At 34.2% G+C, this 21487-nt stretch overlaps 1 protein-coding gene across 1 annotated transcript in view; it reads left to right on the top strand.

The window, feature by feature from the left end:
- LOC144971789 (neurobeachin-like) overlaps positions 1-9590 on the top strand; it is a 23653-nt gene extending 14063 nt beyond the window's left edge. Inside the window, exons 3-10 of the mRNA XM_078912864.1 lie at positions 1954-2131; positions 2515-2601; positions 3552-3707; positions 4550-4717; positions 5318-5422; positions 6671-6867; positions 8465-8616; positions 9360-9590. Coding sequence (XP_078768990.1) covers positions 1954-2131; positions 2515-2601; positions 3552-3707; positions 4550-4717; positions 5318-5422; positions 6671-6867; positions 8465-8616; positions 9360-9453 — 1137 coding nt within the window. The 3' untranslated portion in view covers positions 9454-9590. The remainder of the gene's footprint in view (positions 1-1953; positions 2132-2514; positions 2602-3551; positions 3708-4549; positions 4718-5317; positions 5423-6670; positions 6868-8464; positions 8617-9359) is intronic.
- The last annotated feature ends 11897 nt before the right edge of the window (positions 9591-21487 follow it).

Raw genomic sequence — 21487 nt, 5'->3', positions numbered from 1 at the left:
CATCACGAGTAATATTTGTTTGTTTATTTATTCATTTGTTTTGGTGCTGTCAGTGGCTGATGGGGAAACTAAGGTTTTGATCCTGCAATCCTGCACAACGAATGCAATGCTTTGCTGTGTTATAAACACGCTGTAACTTTAATACTGTTTGTGTTTTTGAGTGATTCTTATTTTTAAAAGAAGAAAACTATATTCTGTTGGTTTACAGTCTGGGGTTATATTGGATCAAAATGCTTTTATCAAGAGTGAAAACAAACATTTTTTTTCATAATTTTCTATCCCTCCTTTTTCTTTTTAAGTTAAATCTTTTGTTTTTGAATGAATAGGTGATGGAAATGCTCTTTATCTGTCCATATCATTGCCTGAAATATTTCTTATTATTATAGATATTCGAATAACTTTGTTATTTTTATTCTATTACGGAACTCAAATAAACAAATGATTTGGGTTGACATGGCAAGCTATTTGCTACCCTTACCCAATGACCACCTTCTTTCCATCTCTTTGTTTCTCTCTCTTTCTATATAATATATTTAGATTTATCTATCTATCTATAAAGTATCAATGAAAATCAATCTATTTATAGATTTAGATATTACCTTTTCACATGCGTTTACATGATATACTCATTTATAATTATTACTCTACATCTAATGTAAAAGTAATACATTTTATTTTATTGTATTTCTGATCATCCCCTTTGGTGCACTCTTTTTAGGCAATTTGTAAAAACAGCAATTGTTTAAACAGTCATTTATTCCCATTATAAATTTTAGACCCATAAGCATTAATTTGTGCAAAAATTTAGCCTTTATCCCAAGCAAAACAATAATACATAGCTATTTTTTTTTCCTTAACGAATTGACTTGCTTTTATGTTTATTGTTGTTTATATCAACGAAGGTAAAAACATGATCAAAGCATGGATCGTTATGATTTAATTTTTTTTTCTAATTCTTGATTATGCGAGCATTGCTATAATTCCAGAATTTGTAACCTTCCCCCCTCCCCCCCTAACCATTGCTATCTTTTATATGAAGCTGTGATATAAAAAAGCTTTTTTTTGTTTCGAACGGAGTGAAAAATTTATGAACTCACAGGATTTTCTCTACTGGGCACTGAATCAAACAGATTTGTTTGTTGATCTTGAGAGAGTAAATATATTTTGAGAACCTTGAAAACAATAGCACAAAGATTTGTTGTCACTCTCCCTTTCTAATTGGAATATAGACAAATAGTTCACAACTGACTATACTCTGATACACACACACACACACACACACACACACACACACACACACACACACACACACAGGCTATCATGAGTATTTTCTAAAATGCGCTTTGTTATCATGGACAGTGGCAGTTACATTTTAATTTAAACAAAGTTTAAAATGGAGATGGTGAAAACTTTAGTTGAGAAATGTAGGGGAATTGGCAGGGTAATTTCTACACTCCTATCCTCTTTTCTACAACTATACACTGAAGCCATCCTGAAAACAAACGGAAATGAAACACTGACGTCCAACAGTGTAATCACAGACATCCCTTTTAAAATAGGCATTGTCTTCCCTTTTCTGGTTGTTTTTTCTCTCTCTTTCTCTCTTTTTATTTTTATTTTTTCCTTCTTTTTTTTTTTTGGTTTCCTATATGACCCATTATCTCCAAACGGTATCATGTTGGGGTGGTTTCCATGCTAGAAATTGAATTTTTAGACATAGGTTAAGTTAATATATTTTATCAAGGCCAATGGTAAAGTTGATATAAATGACGAAAACTAGAATCAGACATTACTGGTCATTTTGACTTTAAAATCACTTTTTGGGTTTTTAGGTCTACTCGACATAATACCAATTTATGGTGTTGGGTCACATTTGATTTTATTGATATTAATAATGTTTTCCTTTGATTTGATCTTTTTTTTTAAAAATTCTTTCTGAATTGTGTTGTGCAGAGCCCCATGATGTTCTCCAAGTCCCAGGAAGACGTTTGTATGATCATGAAATTCATGTCCAATTCTCCCATCACTCACGTGGCCGTCAACACACACCCTGCTGTGCCTGTACCAGCCATCACCTCCATCTCATGCAATCACAACTTTGCCATCAACCGGTGGAACAACAACTACATTCGTAAGAATTGCTTTCATCTTTAGTTTATAATCAATCTTGTTGTCATTGTCTTCATCATCCTCATCACCTTCATCATTATATTCATCTATCATTATTGTTATATCAAAATTTTTAAAAATCATTTTCTTCTCCCATTGCCATTGGGAAATTTTCTTAGGGTATATTTTCAGGACAAGGCTGAAATATCCCAGGTGACAGCGCAGTGCAGCGTAGCAAGCAAGTTAGGGTAAGGCGACTCGCTGAGTCGGATTCAAACCTGATACCTCCAGTGTATGAAGTGAGGAGCATTCTATTGTGCCAAGCTGCTTTTCTGTCATCATCATTATAGCGATAATTACACATCATGTATTAATCAGTGCAATTTTCTCTCTCCTCTCCCACAGCACAAGCCTCGTCTGCCAGTTTCTCATCTGAAAAACCAGACCCTCAGGCCACCCCTAACCTTCCTCTCACCATGGATCAACTATTGGGTATGTCTTTTATCCCACCACTAATGTGAGCGTGTGTGGCCTAGTGGTATGACCCTCATCTTTGGATTGGAAGGTCCTGGCTTTGAATCAAGCTCTGAGCGGTGCATAGTTGAGTCCTTGGAAAAGGCTCTTTACTCACATTCTTTCACCGTACTCATATGTAAAATGAGTACGTGCCCCGTTAATATTGTTGTCCTTGTCCAAAAAAATATGTAATATCGCCTAACAGGCATCATGTCTCGTCCTACATGTTAAGTGTTGCTGTTGGCTATTGAGCACATTTCATGGATATTGGGCTATATAAATTTTAAAATAGTTTTTTTTTTTTAAATGGGTTTGTGGTTAGTTTTTCAAAAAAAATAATAGTGGAGTTTCCATTAGATATTTTTCTATTGATATTTGCTACAGACAGACTCTTATCTGAACATGGAAAGTCAGATGATTTAGACTTAATATTTGGCTTGGATTTGTCATCAAATTCACTTTGGTATTACACCCGAGTTAGAAGGGGAATCACTTTTGATAATGTAGCTTTGGTCATTTACTTCATTGAAAAATCAGAATTGTTTTGGATACAATTGATAATGATGATGATGATAATAATAGTAATAGAAGATGATAATAGTAATCATAAGAAGAATAATGATAATAGTAATGATAATGATAAAAAGAAGGTGGTGATGGTGATGATAATAATAATAATGATGATTGTGTGCATATATTTATTGCACAATTCCTCTGGAAAGCAATAAGCCAATTTCTGAAAATTGAATAAATTAGTTATTCTACGTCTTTTGCATGTTTGATTATTATGTTCACGTTGACGGTCAATGGAACTAATTTGTTTAAATTACTATTTACAATGATCTCAATATTATTAAATCCAATAGAAAATTTAACCAATGGAAAGGTCATCAGTAACGTTTGTGTACTTTGTTGATTGATTGCAGTACTAAACACAGGACTTCAGCGACGGTCGCTGGGGGACAACTTTGACCAGAGACTGCCTGTCAGCCACAACTGCTTTGTCACCACTGTTGATAACCGATTCTTGTTTGCCTGTGGATTCTGGGACAAGAGTTTCCGAGTGTATCACCTAGAATCAGGTATGTACAAATCTCAATATATATGTTGGTGCAAGATTTTGTTTCACCCAGATTTCTGGTTTGTTTGGTTTTATAAAAGGAAGTTTACATTTTTTTCTGGCTTTTTACCAATTTCTAAGTCATCTGTCAGGTTTTCAAAGAAAGCCCAAAAAAAAATATTTTTAAAACAAGAAAACTGGAAAAAAAAAAACAAATGAAAAGAGAAGAAACTTAGAAATAATAGACGAACCAGATTGGGCCATAATTTATAACTTGTGCATGAGTACATGAGGGAGCATGAGTTCAGGCTTTTTAACATATTTCCAAATAAGTTTCCGTTTTAAAAAAATTAGAAATGGATTAAAGGCTTTTTAGGTTTAACCTACTTGCACCCATTCAGATAAGATTGGAAAAAAACGAACATAGAAAATGATGTCAGGTTACCTCAACAGGCCTAACCTGACACAATATAACAGTTTTCATCAAGGGAGCAGTAATAGTCTCTGACATCAAAGATTTGGGATTTGTCAGATTAAAGTAAAGTGAAGATGTGCTTGTAGTGGGTTGATGAAGACTACAAGGGAGTGTAAAAAAAAAGCCAGGACAACATGTATTGTGTTTTGTTGACAAAGGGGAAACCCAAAACATCTACATAATTTGTCTTTACGAATTAAATTGGAGTTTCTATTCCATTTTATTTTTCATTGTTATTTACAGCTTATGATTGCAATTCTGTTAATGCATGAGTTTATTATGATTGAAACTTTTTCCTGAACTCTGACCTATTGTCTTGTTTCATGGCCTCATGTTTATCACACCTGAAGGTATAAAATTTAAAAACTCGTTGTTCTACTCCTACTCAGGTCGTATAGTCCAGGTGGTATTTGGTCATTTTGACGTGGTGACCTGTGTGGCAAGGTCCGAGTGTAATATGAGTCAAGACTGTTTTGTGGTGACAGGATCCAAGGACTGTACCGTCATGGTCTGGATGTTCTCAGCCAAGTCACAGGCTATCCTTGGAGACAATAACAGTGAGTACAACCATAGATCAGACTAGATAAGCCGAGGCGTTAGCCGCAGTACAGCTCTGCAAAGTCAGCTAGGGTGAGGTTACTTGCTTTAGGCTAAGAAATGGAATCTGGTACCTCATAAGCTCAAAGCAAAACCATACATCTGGATGTTATTTTTAAAAAAGTTATTTTCTTCTTTTTTTTTTTAACATAAAATGCAGGGCGCAAAATTTAATAAAAGAAAAATACCACTATCACCGGAAGATGTTTAAGTGAAATTGTTTTTCTTTGTAGCTTTAAGGTCTAGAAATATAGTGAATTATTTCTTGTAATTGCTAATAGAAGGCGTATGAGTCTGGGCTCTTTGGTCTAAGGCTATGTAGTAGTAAGCAGGTGTTTATTTGTAATTGTTCTATGTACAGTGTGTTTTCTATTCCATGGGAGGATATTTGGTTTATACAAAAATGAAAGGTTCTGTTCATCAGTACATAACATCATAACATTCTAACATTTTGGGAGAAGTTGTATAATTCCATAAGCATTAATTATTTATTTGATATTTTAAAGCAAATTGAATTTCACTCCCCCCCCCCCCCTCCCCCTACCCCTCCCTTACTTCAGGTATAGAGATCCCTACTCCTAGAACTGTCCTGACTGGACACCAGACGGAAATCACCTGTGTTGCTGTCATTGCTGAATTGGGTCTTGTCATTAGTGGATCTAGAGGTAAGACATGGTTGGCACTTGTATTATGGTATTAGATGGAGAAATTGCTTTGATTTTGTTTCTGTATTACATACTGCCCTGGATCGTGTTGATTTGAGATGAGAAAGTGACAAATCTTTTGTTTGTTGTTTTTGGGGAGTTTATTTTGTCAGATTGATCATCATTGTCATCATCACTATCATTCGTAGTCCAAACCGGTATATTGGGACAGCTCGGTTCCTGATAAATCGTCCCAATTAAGCACTGTCCAGATTAAGCGGCAGCCATGAAATTGAGTGACATTTCACGTCTTAAAACAACACCTCAATCAATCTGTAACAATGAGGGACAAATCAAACTGCGCAAAACAATTAACAGATATGCTACTCATAATGGGTGCATAAGTAAGCAACGGATTAAGAATGCATTGTCTACCCATTCGTCTCATTGAACAAACAAACCATTTGGTGGTGACAGCCTTGAACAAACAAAGTGATCACTCATACCACAGCCCTCTTAATAGTCTCTGGTTTGCTATGCTCATTACTCACCCCACCATTGGTCAGATGACCCATGACCATGAACGTGACGATGGCAGTTAATGACACTGACAAGGGATACAGGTAAATTTTATTGTTCTCATCTCTGTGTTGACTATGACAAAAAGGTTTGACCATACACCCGATTGGCTGTCACGATAAACACTAATAGGAGATACAGGTAAATTATATTGTTCGCACCTCTGTGACTGTGATAAACGGTACGACCACACATCCAATTGACCGTCAATTTAAACTTATTTGCATTTTATGAACCATCGTTTTAATGATTGAAGAAATGAACAACCTCTTTTGTGAGGAAGGTCATTGTCAATTTTTGTCCCCATTAAGTGCCAGACCGTCCCAATTAAGCGGCTGGGGATTGGAAAGGGTATGACTTTATATGTAGAAAAAATTCCATTCCCAAGGAATCGTCCCAATTAAGTGGTGTCCCCAATACCAGCTTGGACTGTAACGGTGGTAGTAGCAGTAGGAGCTCCTGTAGTGGTAGTTGTGGTTGTGTGGTGGTTGAAATAGTAGTTGAATAGTTATCTGATGCCTGTCTGGATTTACATCATGAATTAATGGGTCAACTGTTTTTGTTATTGACTGAAGCAGGATTTTGATCCTGAAACGTTCCATGTTTAGTATTTTGTTCTTTTTTGAAGCTGTTATATTCATTTCTGTACAAAACAATATCATTACTACTATCATCATCCTGGTGTTTCAGATGGTCCCAGCCTGGTCCACTCTCTGACAGGAGACCTCCTACACTCTCTAGAACCCCCCACCACCTGCCTGACACCGAAACTGATCACCATCTCCAGGGAAGCCTTCCTTATCCTTACCTACGACAAGGGAAGTGTCTGCATGTTCTCTATCAATGGCAAGCTGCTCAAGTATATGGAACACAAGGACAATATTCAGGTAAAAATTATTGTACTGTATATATTTTAAATTAAAGTAGATAATATAGTACTGTGGATGCCAATAAGTTTACATTTATGTGTATCTGGATAAGTTTGTGAATGCGTTTCTGAGTCTGCCGGGGTGGAGGGGGGTATGCATGCAAGTTTGTATGACAGTTTATATAGTATTTATGTGTTGTTAAGCATCATAGGGCACTTGTTAGTGCACTATTATTATTAAAACACTCAAGACAGTTTGGCATTGGTGTTAAAGATGTACAGTATCATATCTTGTAATAAAGTCAAGTGATTTTGAGTTTGTACACTAGCTGGATGAATGACAATGAATGCAAATATCTGGCTCTAGCATTTTGTTCTTTAGTTCTCACGTAAAACACATTATCCCCCTCACCAAAAGGTATGAATAAACATTTGATATAGACAATTTTTGGGTAAGATATTTTTAGTAACACCACACAGCCAAATTGTCCTCCAAATATTGTAAATAATGAGCAGTTGGTGCACTATCTTGCCAGGTTTACTTAAGTGTATTGGGTTTGCCATAAAATTGCCCTGAAGTGTGCAAAACAGTTCTTTCTATGTTACTGATATATGATCAGTTTATACTTCCATCTGGTAGACAAGAGGCAATCAAATATAACTGTCATGCAAACAAAATGTTGGTGATTTTGGTGCGATCTGCTCACAAAATAATGACAACTGAAACTAGGACTAAAAAGTTATATAGGCTGTGACAAATATTGTAATATAAATGCTTGTTAAAAAAAAAAAGCCCACCAACAGGTGACTTGTGCTGTGTGACGTGGAAATGAAGTTCCATGTGACCTGTTCAGAGAATAAAGCATCGTGAATTGCATTTAGCATTGCTTGGTGCAAGGTAATGCTCTATATTAGTGTAAATATTTATTTTGATTCTAACATGTTTTTCTTCTTCGTACCTGAACTAAATCTTACATTCTATATTTCATCTTTTGCTGTGTTGTCTAGTATTGCACCCAACAAAAAAATCAGAGATAATTACAACTCAAGGTTTGATCGGCATTTTTTTTGCTTTTTTTTTTACTCCCTTAGAATTACATCCAGTTTTGTTTCTCTCTTTTGTCAAAGTCGAGCAGTAATCAGTGTGGTTATTGACTGGATTGGTGACATTTAGTGGAGTTTAAAAGTCTCCAGGCCTTGATGCCATGATACTGATTATGATACTTACCATACCTTACCCAAATTCATTCAACTAAGGTGTGAAAAAATACTTCAACACGGAAGACAACTGAGCATCTGGCTGATTGTTGCGCTGCAATGCAGCTGCTGTTAGCCGATTTGATTTATCATCGTTCCATTGAAGTGGAACCATCAGATGCTGCTGCTGCTTAAGGAAATAATAGGGTGGTGATGCCTTTGTGCAATGTTACAAGCTGTTGATCCTGATAGGAGAATGCCAAATTGTATAGTATCTGGCTTTTTTTTATCCATTCACACTTCAGCAGCTTTTCCTGTCTCTTATTTCAAAAACCATTTGGCATCCCTGAAACTTATTAGAATCATTGCAGTACATGATTTAACTTATTGATTTTTTCCCTCATCTTCCCCCTACCCAGTCCCTGGTCCTCAACAGAGATGGCCAATACATGATCTTAGGTGGTGACTCTGGTGTGGCCGAGGTGTGGCGTGTCCATGACTTCAGCTTGTTGTACTCCTACCCTGTGTGTGACAGTTCTATACGATCCCTGGGACTGACTCATGATTCCAGGTATGTCTCTGTGTGTTTGTGTGGATGTGTGGTGTGTGTGTGCGTGTGTGTTGGCACATGTGTTCTCGAGTGTGGTGTGTCCACACTTCAGCTTGTTGTACTCCTACCCTGTGTGTGGCAGTTCTATATGATCCTCGGGACTGACTCCTGACTCCAGGTATGCCTGTCAGTCAATCTGTGTGTGTGTGTGTGTGTGTGTCACAGCTGTAGCCGAGGTGTGGTGTTTCCATGACTTCAGCTTGTTGTACTCCTATCCTGTATGTGACAGTTCTATACGATCCTTGGGACTGACTCATGAATCCAGGTATGTCTGCCAGTCTGTCTGTGTCTGTGTGTGTATTTTGTGACACAGGTGTAGCCAAGATCATTTGATTATCCATGTGCCTATTGAACAATCCACCCATGTCTATCCACAAAACTGTTATCAATCCATCCATCTATCAATCAATGTACATTCTTACTTGTCTAACAATATTCTATTCTCATATGAAAATCTCTAAAGGTGTGTATGAAACACACCTAGACAAAGTAGAAGAAACAAACAAAAAAAAAAAAACAAGAAAAATCATCCCAAGAAATTAGGCTACTTCATCTGGCTAAGTCAAGACATCAAATTTTTTGGGATGATTTTATTCTTGCATTTTTCATTCTGCTTTGTCTGGTACTGTCATATAAACTCCTCACCAGATTTTGATCTTCCATCAATACCTACTGCCTAATTGGTCACTTCTCTGTTTTCACAGATACCTAATAGCGGGTCTGGCGACGGGATGTCTACTTGTATACAACATAGACTTTAACAAGTGGCATCACGAATTCCAAGAACGATACACGTAAACCAATCGTTGTCCTAGATCGACAACATCACAACAACAACATCTAACCACATCACTACTGGTGTCCAAGGAATCCAGCAACCACTTCATCTACAACGGAATCCTCTGAGATTATATTCACCTTTATATCCAACATTGAGGCTGTGACTAAAGATTGTTCCATGTCATGGGTGAAACTAAGGAAATGTTCATTTATTATCATAGTTGATTCAATTTGAAAGGAAAGTATCATTTTAAAATTATTATTTATTTTTTGGATAGGCACCTTGACTGTAATGTTCAGTCTGGCTGTGTCAGTTTATTATTATTATTATTATTATTATTATTATTATTATTATTATTATTATTATTATTATTATTATTATTATTATTATTATTATTATTATTATTATTATTACTAGAAGAAGGAGAAGAAGATCAGTATAAAAATAATTGAAACATAATCCTACTTATATGATTTACAAGTTTCAAATTAATTTTCTCGCCTTTCAATTGGTCCATCATGATTGATGTTCTCTTAAACACACATAACACACATTTTCACTTACGAGTTGATAGTGCACAACTCTTGGAGGCAGACCATCAGTGTCTAGACCATTTGTCACTTCAAATCAGGAAAGCTGATTAAAATTGCTTTTATTTTGTAACATTTCAAAAGGATTTATTATGTCATTGTCTTTTTGGAATATTTACCACGAATGCATCCTGTATTCACAGCCTCAATTGTGGAATATTTGGAGATAAACGCAACCTACCTATAATCCTACAATAGAACCGACTCAAATCAAACTCATCTAATTTTGAATTACGGACTATTTGGAAATAACTTTTGCGTCTATTTGATTTCTTTTTTTTTTTACCCCTGTTATCCAAGGGGAATTTGATCATGTTATTAGTATGCGATGATCTATGTAATTGTAATTTAAGCAGATTCATTAAATGATATATAGTACCATTAGGTGTGTTATACCACTAAGGGTAAAACTAAATCGTATAGTATATAATGTTATTATAAATTACTTGACTCTTATCTACTCAAAATGTATCATGATCTCACTCTCTCTCTCTCTCTCTCCCTCTCTCTCTCTCTCTCTCTCTCTCTCTCTCTCTCTCTCTCCCTCTCTCTCTCTCTCTCTCTCTCTGTCTCTCTCTCTCCCTCCCCCTCTCTCTCTCTCTCTCTCTCTCTCTCTCTCTCTCTCTCTCTCTCTCTCTCTCTCTCTCTCTCTCTCTCTCTCTTTCTATCTCTCTGTTTCTCTATCCGCTGTTCTTCCTTTTTCTCTCCCTCATTGAAATTTATTCCTTTTCCATTTTTCACTTCTCAGACATTCCATGAATGAGTGTATAACATCACAATGGTCTTGATGTCGATATATATATATATATATATATATATATATATATATATATATATATATATATATATATATATATATATATATATATATATAATTATAATAATAATGGCGTGCCAATAATTTGAACTTATTTCAAATGTTTAAGTTATATATATGATATAGAATAAACATGCACTGTATTATCTAAATGTTTGGGGGTTTTTTTGTCCACTTGTTCTAGATGACTTTAATGTTGAATTTGATACATTTGATTTATACAATACCGATTATGCTTCATGCACGGATGTATTTATATTGGAAGATTATTTTGCTTGGATTTTTCGTTTGTTGTGTTTATATTTTATTTTTGTCATTGTGGTGTTTGTTAAAAGTTGTCTTTGTTTGAGTCTTTTTTTCTTTATATTAGATTGGAGTGGGTATGGTGGAGTTGTTTTGTTTGTTTTTGTTTGATTACTATTATTATTATTATTATTATTATTATTATTATTATTATTATTATTATTATTATTATTATTATTATCATTTGTTTTAATATCCGCAATTTCATATTAAGTGACATAGTTTGAATGAAGTATTTTTGTGTGTCAATATTTGTAGGTTTTTGTCATATACAACATCCGAGAGCAGTAACAGCTGAGATAGCTCAGAGTTCTGATATGGAAACATTTTAGTTTTTTCCATAATCAGTACAGAATTTATGTATATTTTTAAGTTCTGAAAAATGTGTATTGAGTTTGTTGTATATTATTATATGTATGTGTGTGACAAATTAGAGAGCAGGCACTGATGTAAGATAAAAATCTGAAACTGTGCCGCATACAAAGAAAGAAAAACAAAATAAAAGATTAAGCCAAAAAATCATCCTGCCTTGACTGCGCAGATTTTTGGAATAATTTTTTTTCTGGTGTTTTTCATTTTGCTTAGACTTGCACTGTTTCATACACAGTTTTTCCAGGTTTTTTGGGGTTTTTTTTTTGTATAAGTCTGTTTGTTTTCGATGTGTGTAAAGGATCATCTAATGTGTAAGTGTACATTTTCCACAAGACCATATCCTTTCAAAATAAGGTTTGTGCAATACTATACACAACGTGTCAGTCACTGAATAATCTAAGCTGTATTTATTATTTGCGTGAAAGTTTATTCATATGGATGTGCTTTTGTGTTTATTGGCACAAATAAATGATATTTTGGGAACAAATTTAATGAAAAGGTTTACAGCTGTTGTGGAAGTGATTTATATCATGAAGTAAAGAACCCATATATTTCTAAAAGATCTCACTTCTTTACCCCCCCCCCCCCCTCCTCTAATAACATTTGATGAAGGTCAAGTAATTCTTTAACTAACGAGAATTAAGAGTCGTTGCATTAATTATGTTTCAGTTAAGTTGTGGTCCAGCCCAGGGGTCGGTCGACCCTTCCAAATTTTGTTACTTTGGAATTAATGGGAGGTTCTTTTTTTGTCACAATGGTTGTAATTGAACTGAAACATTTTTTTTTACAAATGTTCTCTATGTAATATCTATACGAGATCTACTTTGTTACAATTATTGCAAATTGTCTTGATGTGCCACTATTGTCCTCTATGGTGACTGTAAGTCATCTGGTGATTTTACAATACAATAAAGATTACTTGTCTCCGACAGAAGTTGATGGAAAATATCCCAAGGTTGCAAAGCCTCTGACAGTCAGAAATTCAGCCTACAATTCGTTGCTAGAATATTTTACTTACTGCTCAAGTTATTGTTATTGATAGACTTTGATTTAACACCTGCCTTGTTTCCACTATTATTTGAAAATTTGAAAAGTAACACCGGAGGTCATGTCATTGAAGCTTGCCCGAGGAGAAAGAAAAAGGAGATTCCATACAACAAATATGGCAACGACATAGGCTAGCAGAAAAGTTAGATATAGAAAAGGCACAACATGTGCCTGTATAAGATGGAAGGACAAATGAAATATGGAGTTGATGTGCCATCTATGCTATTTAAGTCATCCCCCTTTAGTCAGAGGGTTGTGTGTTACCCTTTATATAGGATATCATTTCTATTTAGGTTGTGCGTGGTTGTCAGGGCATTCAGCAAAATTTTATCCATCTGCTTAGATATGTTGTCCTTTCTCTATCTTTGTCTTGAATGAAATGACATTGATTTGCCCAGGCCCTGGTGGGGAATTTTGCCATGAGGCTGGCAGAGTGAGCTTGTCTGTTTATCTGTGGGAAATGAGTTTTTTTTAAATATTATTTTGTGTATTATGAAGCATTTAAATGTCCTCCCCATCAGTTTGGATGTAGTGAACGTAACCTTAAGGTTGTCTGAGGCTAAGCACATCATTGATTTACTACTGGTATTCTCCTCTTTTTCTCCACGGGGCAGTCTCCTTTCTGAAGGAATATTGTGGACATTTACACTGAATAACTGATAAACTGATCTGTCTTTTTTTCTCCAGGCACCGAAAGATCTGAATGAATTGCAAGAGTTATTAAATTTCCAAATTTAGAATAAAGAATTGGATAGAATGTCCCTTTGGTAGGGAGTTGTTAGGACTAATGGAGTCTTGTATGTTAAAAATTTTGACAACCCCATATACAAGAATTGACACATTCCATTCCCGATCTCACTCCAGACACTACATTCCTAGTTGATTGATATTTTTATTTTTTATTTGATTAATCACCAATGTCATTCTTTCCTTTCGGGATTTGTTCTAGTTTTTCTTCAAGGTTGGGTTGGTTTGTTTTTTTTAAAAACAATATCTACTCTTCCATCATAAGGGTCCAAATATATTAGCTTTGCCATATTTCTTTATTTCTTTTTTTTTTTGTCTCTTCCAAACACTTGGAACAAATTTTTCTTAGATTTGCAGTGATTAAAATATCAGAATTTCTATTTATATTGATTTATTGTAAATTGTTAATGTCCACTCTTCAATGTTGTGATCTTTTTGGGGTCGGGTGTAGCTGTGTGTTGGTTTTTATTTTCTTGAATACGTAATGCATATTCATTGCTTGATTTTTTTTTTCTTAATGTAAATCTTATGAAACAACCATACCTGCTTTAATATTCTAAATTCCTTTAAAAAGTTTATAAAATGAATTCTGCTTTATTTTGTCATTTTAGTTTTTTCAACATTATTTTGATACGTTAATTTATCTCAATATGTGATAAGAATGAATGAAAAGAATGCAATATGGTTATCTATGTATGTTGTATGTGTACGATTATCTTGAGTTTTACTTTTGTCTTTTTTATTCTATTTGCTTCATAGCCCTGTATGTAAGGGACATTGTAGAGAAAATGTATGATTATCATTACAGTTGCTATGTCAAGTCATTAGGATGATGAATGTTTTGATTTACTTTTTTATATCTTGAATTTTGTTGGTGAAGTGCATTCATATGATACTACGTCTATATTGTACATTTCAGATATATTATATAAATGTTCGATATGCAACTCTCATTATTTTTTCCCTTTCGTTTTTCACACATCAACCTAATAATGTCATAGTTGAATAAATAGTGTTGTTTTAAATACAGTTTGATGATTTATGATAAGATATATATTTATGTTCTATATAATTAATGTTGGTTTTTACTGTGTCAAAGACAATTACTACTGGCAATAAGATAGATGAAGGAGAAAAGATAAAAATATATTATGAACAATATGTGTGCATATGAAGTAGACATAGAAGTAAAGAAGAATATGTTATGAAACTCTACGCGTGTGTATTTGAATAAAGGAGAGGAGAAATACATGATGAACGATGGATACGTCTAGTTGATATGTGGTTGTGACGGTGATGATGATGAATTGGTTGTGATGGCTGGAAAATTTTATTGTTTTACTTTCATATTATTTTTATTTTTACTATTATAAGGGATTTTTTTTAACCACACGAGTAGTAAGAGAGCATACTGTTAAGCACGAGGAAAAAAACAAAACAACAATACCACAACAAAATACTATATTGTCCATATTCCTCTATTGAAATTAATTCCTAAATTTAGAAAAGATATGACATTGGACACTGTTCCATCTCTCATTCACGTTGAAAGCTATATCTTGCCGTGGCAATATGCAACGTACAAGCGACTGCTGTGGTAGCACGGTGCTCATTCTTGGATGACGGTAAAGCTTATTCACGAGTACCAAAATGGAATTATTATTGTTTCTTTTATAATACACTAGCAATAAGCGGGGGAGAGGATTGCATTATGTTAAATCATTGGCTTTTGGATTAGATGGTCACATGATCAAATCCTGGTGGGGAGTTTAAGATTTTTTTTTTGTTTGGATCATCACTACTTAGTTTGAATATCCTTATCAGGATCACCCTATTGCAGACTGTGTAACAAAGGTGTAGCCTGTTTTTAAGTAACCTGAAATGTGTTGAGAATTAAACATTTCACTCATTAAACCAAGCTTGTAAGAAACCATTAGTTGTTGTAGGATGTTTTATTATATTTGGATGACGCTGTCAATAATTCGGCCCGAAATGAATTGTTTCATTTTTATTCTAATGCACTAAAGACGAATGAGAGTATAGAGAGGATGACACTGTCAAGGCACCTTCCCCTCATCTCTCATTGATCTTTAGTATCTCTTTCATCATGTTAAGTTCACAAAGGGGAAACCTGAAATGTTCACATGACATCTGTCTTTTGTAAATTTCCTTTAAGCTTGTATTCTGTTGTTTTTTTTTATTGTTATTTATTTCTTGGAGCTTCAGGTATCAACATTTGGATTAGTTGCCATTTAATTGGCATCGACCTAATGAATGCAAGAGAATTGGACGGAATTTCTCTTCATACAGACTTGATGTGATGTATTCCAAATACTAGATTGTAGCTATTTTGGTGCTTGGTTGATTTTGAATTTTGATTATTTTTTATTGCTTATTTATTTTATGTTTGTATAGACAGGCCTAATTTATTTTTCCCCCATTTTATAATGTCATTTTGTAACGTCCAGGTCATTTAATTAGTTATGGTTTTTAAAGATAAAATAGAAACACAATTTAATCGCAAGGGAAATTTGTACCCCCATCCATTCGGCTTTCTGTCAGTGTCCGCCTAGTTTTCCCTGGCCCTCACTTGGATCAGTCACTGAAAGGGATTCAGTCAATTAGACATAGCTTCTTTTTTTTTATTTGAGTATGGAGGAGGTGATAAAATGGGTTTTTAATCTTATAAATCATCCATCTGTTATCACATCTTCTATCTGTTAGTTATCACATTGATTATTTATATATTTTATCTCCGTTTGTTTGTTATAGTCCCCTGCCTTCCCATTCCCAATCTTTCTGGACATCTCAAATCTACGTCAATAAACAATGCAACAGTCTTAGACTTTTTTTTGTTTCTTTCACTGACTTTGTTATGAACTCAGAGTCACAGCCATTGTCAAACTATCCACAAACATATAACGAAAGCTAACAAACAAAAGAGAAATAAGTTGAGAATGGTTGTTTTCCAAAAAAAAAAAAAAGAAAAACCATACGATGTAGTTGACTGCTGTTTTTCTTTCCGTTTATTCATGTTTGTTTATTTCCTTCACGGAAGCACTGCTTTGTGTCACCATCAATCCAAATAGGTTTTTGTTCAATCACAATTCAATTTAATTTATGTGTATTGTTTTGACAGAGCACTGAAATACGATGTGAATAAATGGATATTTCACGATTTTTAGGCTGTCACTTGAATAATGGTTCTGTGTGATTTACATGTTATTTTTTATTTGTTTTATTTATTACATTTAATAGTTTGATATTATGGATAATTACCGCAATATTTTTTTTCTTCTGTTTGTTAAAGGAGGATTAAGTTTGGTTTTTAAGTATAAACAATGATGCATGTCGTTTTGTATCTGTATGTGTGTGACACGCGTGCACACGCACTTGCATGTGCCCACGTTTGCATGTATGTGTTTGTGGGTTTTGTTTGTTTTGTTTTGATTTTAAATTTTTTTGTTCTGGTTATTTTGGGAATTTTTTTCTCTGCCTTGATTTTGTTTTTGTGTGTTTATTAAATTATATTTATTTTCTTGGTTTTAAGAAAACAAAAATGATCTATTTTGTATCACTTATATCGACGTGTGATAAAGTATGAGTTTTTCAATAAGCACCATATAGTTTGACTTAACAGAGAATCAAATATTTAATATTCATTGAGGCACTACCAAGATAAATAGGAAAAAGTTTTAATCTAATGTTTGCATTGCCTTGAGTACAATCCAAACAAATCAACATACGTATGGGCCATGGATTTATGCATCATGTCGTGTGTACTGATCTGATCTGAGAAACTGATTATGATTCTGTTCAAAATCTATTGTTTTATGTGCTATAATTTATAGCATACTTTGTTCACCCTGTAAGTTATAATAAGTTTTGAATGCATTGGTAATATCAACTCCTAAGGTTTTGATGAAGATCATATCAATCTCCTATTTTTTTCTGTTTCTTATTTCTTCCATTATCATTTTTTGTTGTTGTTTGTTTGGGTTTACTATGTGGCTGTATGTCCGTCTTTGCGCTAGAAGTGGAGAGCCTTCATTTTGTCCAGGTCATTCTGCCAAGAGTCTTTTTATGAGACGGAGAAAATCAAATTGATGTTTCACTTTTTGTTGAAGTGGAGGGGGGGGGGGGGGGGGGGGGGGGGCGAGGGGGAGGGAGATGGTTTGTAGGATTGGAAATAATTTCTTTCAGTGGAAATCTTGTGACAATTCATAGGCGAGACATTCACCTGGTGTCAAACTAGACACTCGGATCTATTCCACGGGAAGACTGGAATAACCCAGGCGTCAGTGCAGCGTCGCAAATTGAGCAAGGGTGAGGTGACTTGCTCAAGGTCACACAGCGCAGTGGCAGGTGATCGAACTCTGTACCTTTCGGGTACGAAGAAAGACTGTACCGCTGAGCCACGCTGCCCCTTACTATCTAAATGTGATGTCAGCCATTTCAAATTCTTTAAAAGAAACAAAAAAACTAAAAATGAAAACAAATATGCTTATTAAAAAAAATCTTTGATTTAAAAATAGAAATGAAAAAGGTTTTACTTTTCATTGTATTTTTCAAATTATGGACATTCGTTGCGAGTTACATGCTTTTTTTGTTTGACGTAAATGGATGAGAAAGAAGTTGTATAGACTTAAAAAATTTGAAGTCGTGTTAGCAATCAGTTTTGTTTTCTTATTTTGCCAGCACATTAACGTTATGGATGAATGTACCATGAGAGTGGCATGTTAGGAGGGAGGGATAATGTTGAATTGAATGTTATTCCAAAATGTTATTCCAATTAGATGTGTCGTTATGTTCTATATCTGATTTCTGATATATTTTAAATTATAAAGACGAGGTGGTTTTAACACAGGAACGAGGGATATTAGGGGGGGGGGGGGGGGGGTGATTGCCAACATTCCTCCTTGTGATAGCTCTGTTGTGTTGTAGGTTCAAGTAGTGTCTTCATATGTTATAATGTACTATCACACTATAGCAATTAGTCTATTATTATTATTATTGTTATTTTTATTATTATTATTTTTTTAATTATTATTATTATTATTATTATTATTATTATTATTATTATTATTATTATTATTATTATTATTATTATTATTATTATTATTTTATTACAATTTTTATTATATATTTGATTTTTGAACATCGCATTGTTATTGTTATTATTTATCATTATTATGGTATTGTTATCTACATCTTATTAATTTATCTTTTTTTAATCACAATCATTATATCTAGCCATCTATGTAATGTATATCTAGAAGAAATTTTTCTTTTTTCAAAGATTTTTTAAAATCTGCAGCCTGCACTAAACCCTTTGTAGATGGAATTCGATTTTTACCCTAAACTGACATCATATCTAATCGATTTCACAGAGAGAGCAGTTGAAACAGAGTTACAGGGGCTTTATTATCACTTGTGGTTAGTTATGTGGTTAAAGGTATCTCAAAATCGTGAATAGGAGAAGTTGTTACGTTTTGATGCAAATAAAGTCTAGCCTTTAAAAGGTTAATTAATACAAGGAAAAGGGATTTGATGTTTTTGGTTAGGAAACAAAATGGACGTGAAGCAAAAGTGAGGCCATTGGTTGTGGACAGCAAAAAATTTAAATCATCTTGTATCATTATTGATTTGGACATCCTCATTATTATTATTATTATTATTATTATTATTATTATTATTATTATTATTATTATTATTATTATTATTATTATTATTATTATTATTAATAATATTATTATTATAGTTTTTCAATCATCAATCATTGATTGTTTCATATATAAGATGATGATTATTATTTCAATGACTTTGTGGAGTTGTGTGTTTTTGTGATAAGCTATTTTTTATTATTAAAACCTTTGACATCTCGTCACTGGAGTGTGGTTTGTTTTCTTTCTTTCTAATATATATAATATATATATATATATATATATATATATATATATATATATATATATATATATATATATATATATATATATATATATATATATATATATATATATATATATATATATTTGGGTGGGGTTCCTGACCTTCCATAGTGGACAGGGAGGTACATACTGTGTCTTCTATCCCCCTATGTCTGTTTTCCCACATGCTTTCTGTCTTTGTCTTGGATTGAGAATACTTGGTTTTGTCATGGCCCCTGCCGGATACCCTGGCTGGGAGGGAAACAGTCAAATATATAGTTAGTTTTGGGAGATGATATTTTTTTCCTTGTAAATCATCTCTCTGTTATGCACTTTATTATGTTTTGTGTATGTATTATAAGATTTGTAAATATCTGAGTGTATTCCTCTTAGTGGGGACATGTGCTTGTGTCTGGATGAAACTTTTAGGTGATCTCACAAGGTGAACTTTGTGGGGTTTCTGACCTCCCATAGTGGGCAGGGAGGTACTTACTATGTCTTCTATTCCCCTGTACCTGTTTTCCAACATGCTTTCCGTCTTTGTCTTGGAATGAAATTTCTTGGTTTTGTCCTGGTCCTGGCCGGGTACCTTGGCTGAGAGGGAAACAGTCAAATGTATAATTAGATTTGGGAGATGATATTTTTGTCCCTGTAAATCATCTCTCTGTTATGTACTGTATAATGTTTTTTTACGTATTATGTATGATTTGTAAACATTCGAGTGTATTCTTCTCAGTGGGGACCTGTGCTTGCGTCTGGATGAGACATTTAGGTGATCTCAAACTTTGATGGTGTGCGCTTGGAATCTACATCTGTTTCCTATTTGAACCAATTCCCCTTTGTCTTACCTTTTCTTGGGTGCTTTAGTTGTAATTCTGGAACTTTTTACTATCCCATTTTCTTCCTTTTTACTGGCGCTGATATAACCTTAATGTGTTTCAAGCGCCGTAAAACCCTTAAAAACAAAAACAAACATAGGTGATCTCAAACTAAGTACACTGATAGTGTGATCTTGGAATATACATCTGTTGCCTATTTGAACCAATTCTCCTTTGCCTGCCTTATTCTTGGATGCTTTAATTGTAATTCTAAAACTTTTTGCTATCCCATTTTCTTCCTTTTTACTGGCGCTGATACGACCTTAATGTGTTGCAAGCGCCGTAAAACCCTTAAAAACAAAAACTACCAATAAATCCCCCTCCCATAGTGGGCAGGGAGTTACTATGTCTTCTGTCCCCCTATGTCTGTTTTCCAACATGCTTTCTGTCTGTCTTGGAATGAGATTACTTGGTTTTGTCCATACCCTGGCTGGGAGGGAAACAGCCAAATGTATCGTTACTTTTGGGAGATGATATCTTTTTCCTTGTAAATCATCTCTCTGTTATGCACTGTACTGTATTATGTTTTGTTTATGTATTATTATATATGATTTGTAAACATTTGAGTGTGTTCCTCTTAGTTGGGATCTGTGATTGTGTCTGGATGAGACATTTGGGTGATATCAAGCTAAGTACACTGATAGTGTGCTCACCTGTTCCCTATTTGGACCAATTCCCCTTTGTCTCTCTTTTCCTTGGGTACATTAATTGTAATTCTAGAACTTTTACTATCTTAAAACAAATAGAGTGAGACGACTTGGATTTGCCTTAGCTCCTACTGTGATCTTTCGTTGAAAGGGAAATCGTCAAATGTATATACTTTTTTTTCGTGCGAGAGGATAATGAAAGCTTCCAACTTTTCGTCTCAACCCCCGCCAAATCCAGTCCCTTCTTTTCCATGGTGTCCTGTTATTATATTTCAACGTAAAATGAAAAATGACCAAGGAAATTGTAGGTGTGTGAAGTTGTTTATTGTATGGGAACGATTGTTACATTAGACCCACAAAAAACATGGCAGTAATGATGATGATATTAATAATAATAATAATAGTATCAATAATAATATTGATGATAATATTAATAACAAAATGCTAATATTAATAATAATAATAATTAATGATGATGGTTAGCAGTAAAACCTAATGTAGGTCGTGTTGTGAACCCAGGACCCCCCCCCCCCCCTATACACCACGGCTATTCGATGAACACAAATGAATTGTTTACCTACACAAAGTCAGTCATTGTTTGTACTAATGGTCTTAATGATGGCAAGAAATGGAGACGTTGGAAAGTCAAAAATTGAGGAAAGCAGTAATAACCTGTTATGGGAGGTCAAAGGACGATTTCCAAAATTGATGCTATGCGTTTAG

Source organism: Berghia stephanieae, chromosome 4 (genome assembly GCF_034508935.2).
Source record: "Berghia stephanieae isolate SIO BIC M18660-M18661 chromosome 4, UCSD_Bste_1.3, whole genome shotgun sequence".
Lineage (NCBI taxonomy): Eukaryota > Metazoa > Mollusca > Gastropoda > Nudibranchia > Aeolidiidae > Berghia > Berghia stephanieae.
Note: the sequence above shows the minus strand (reverse complement) of the source record. Positions and strands in the feature narration are given on the sequence as shown.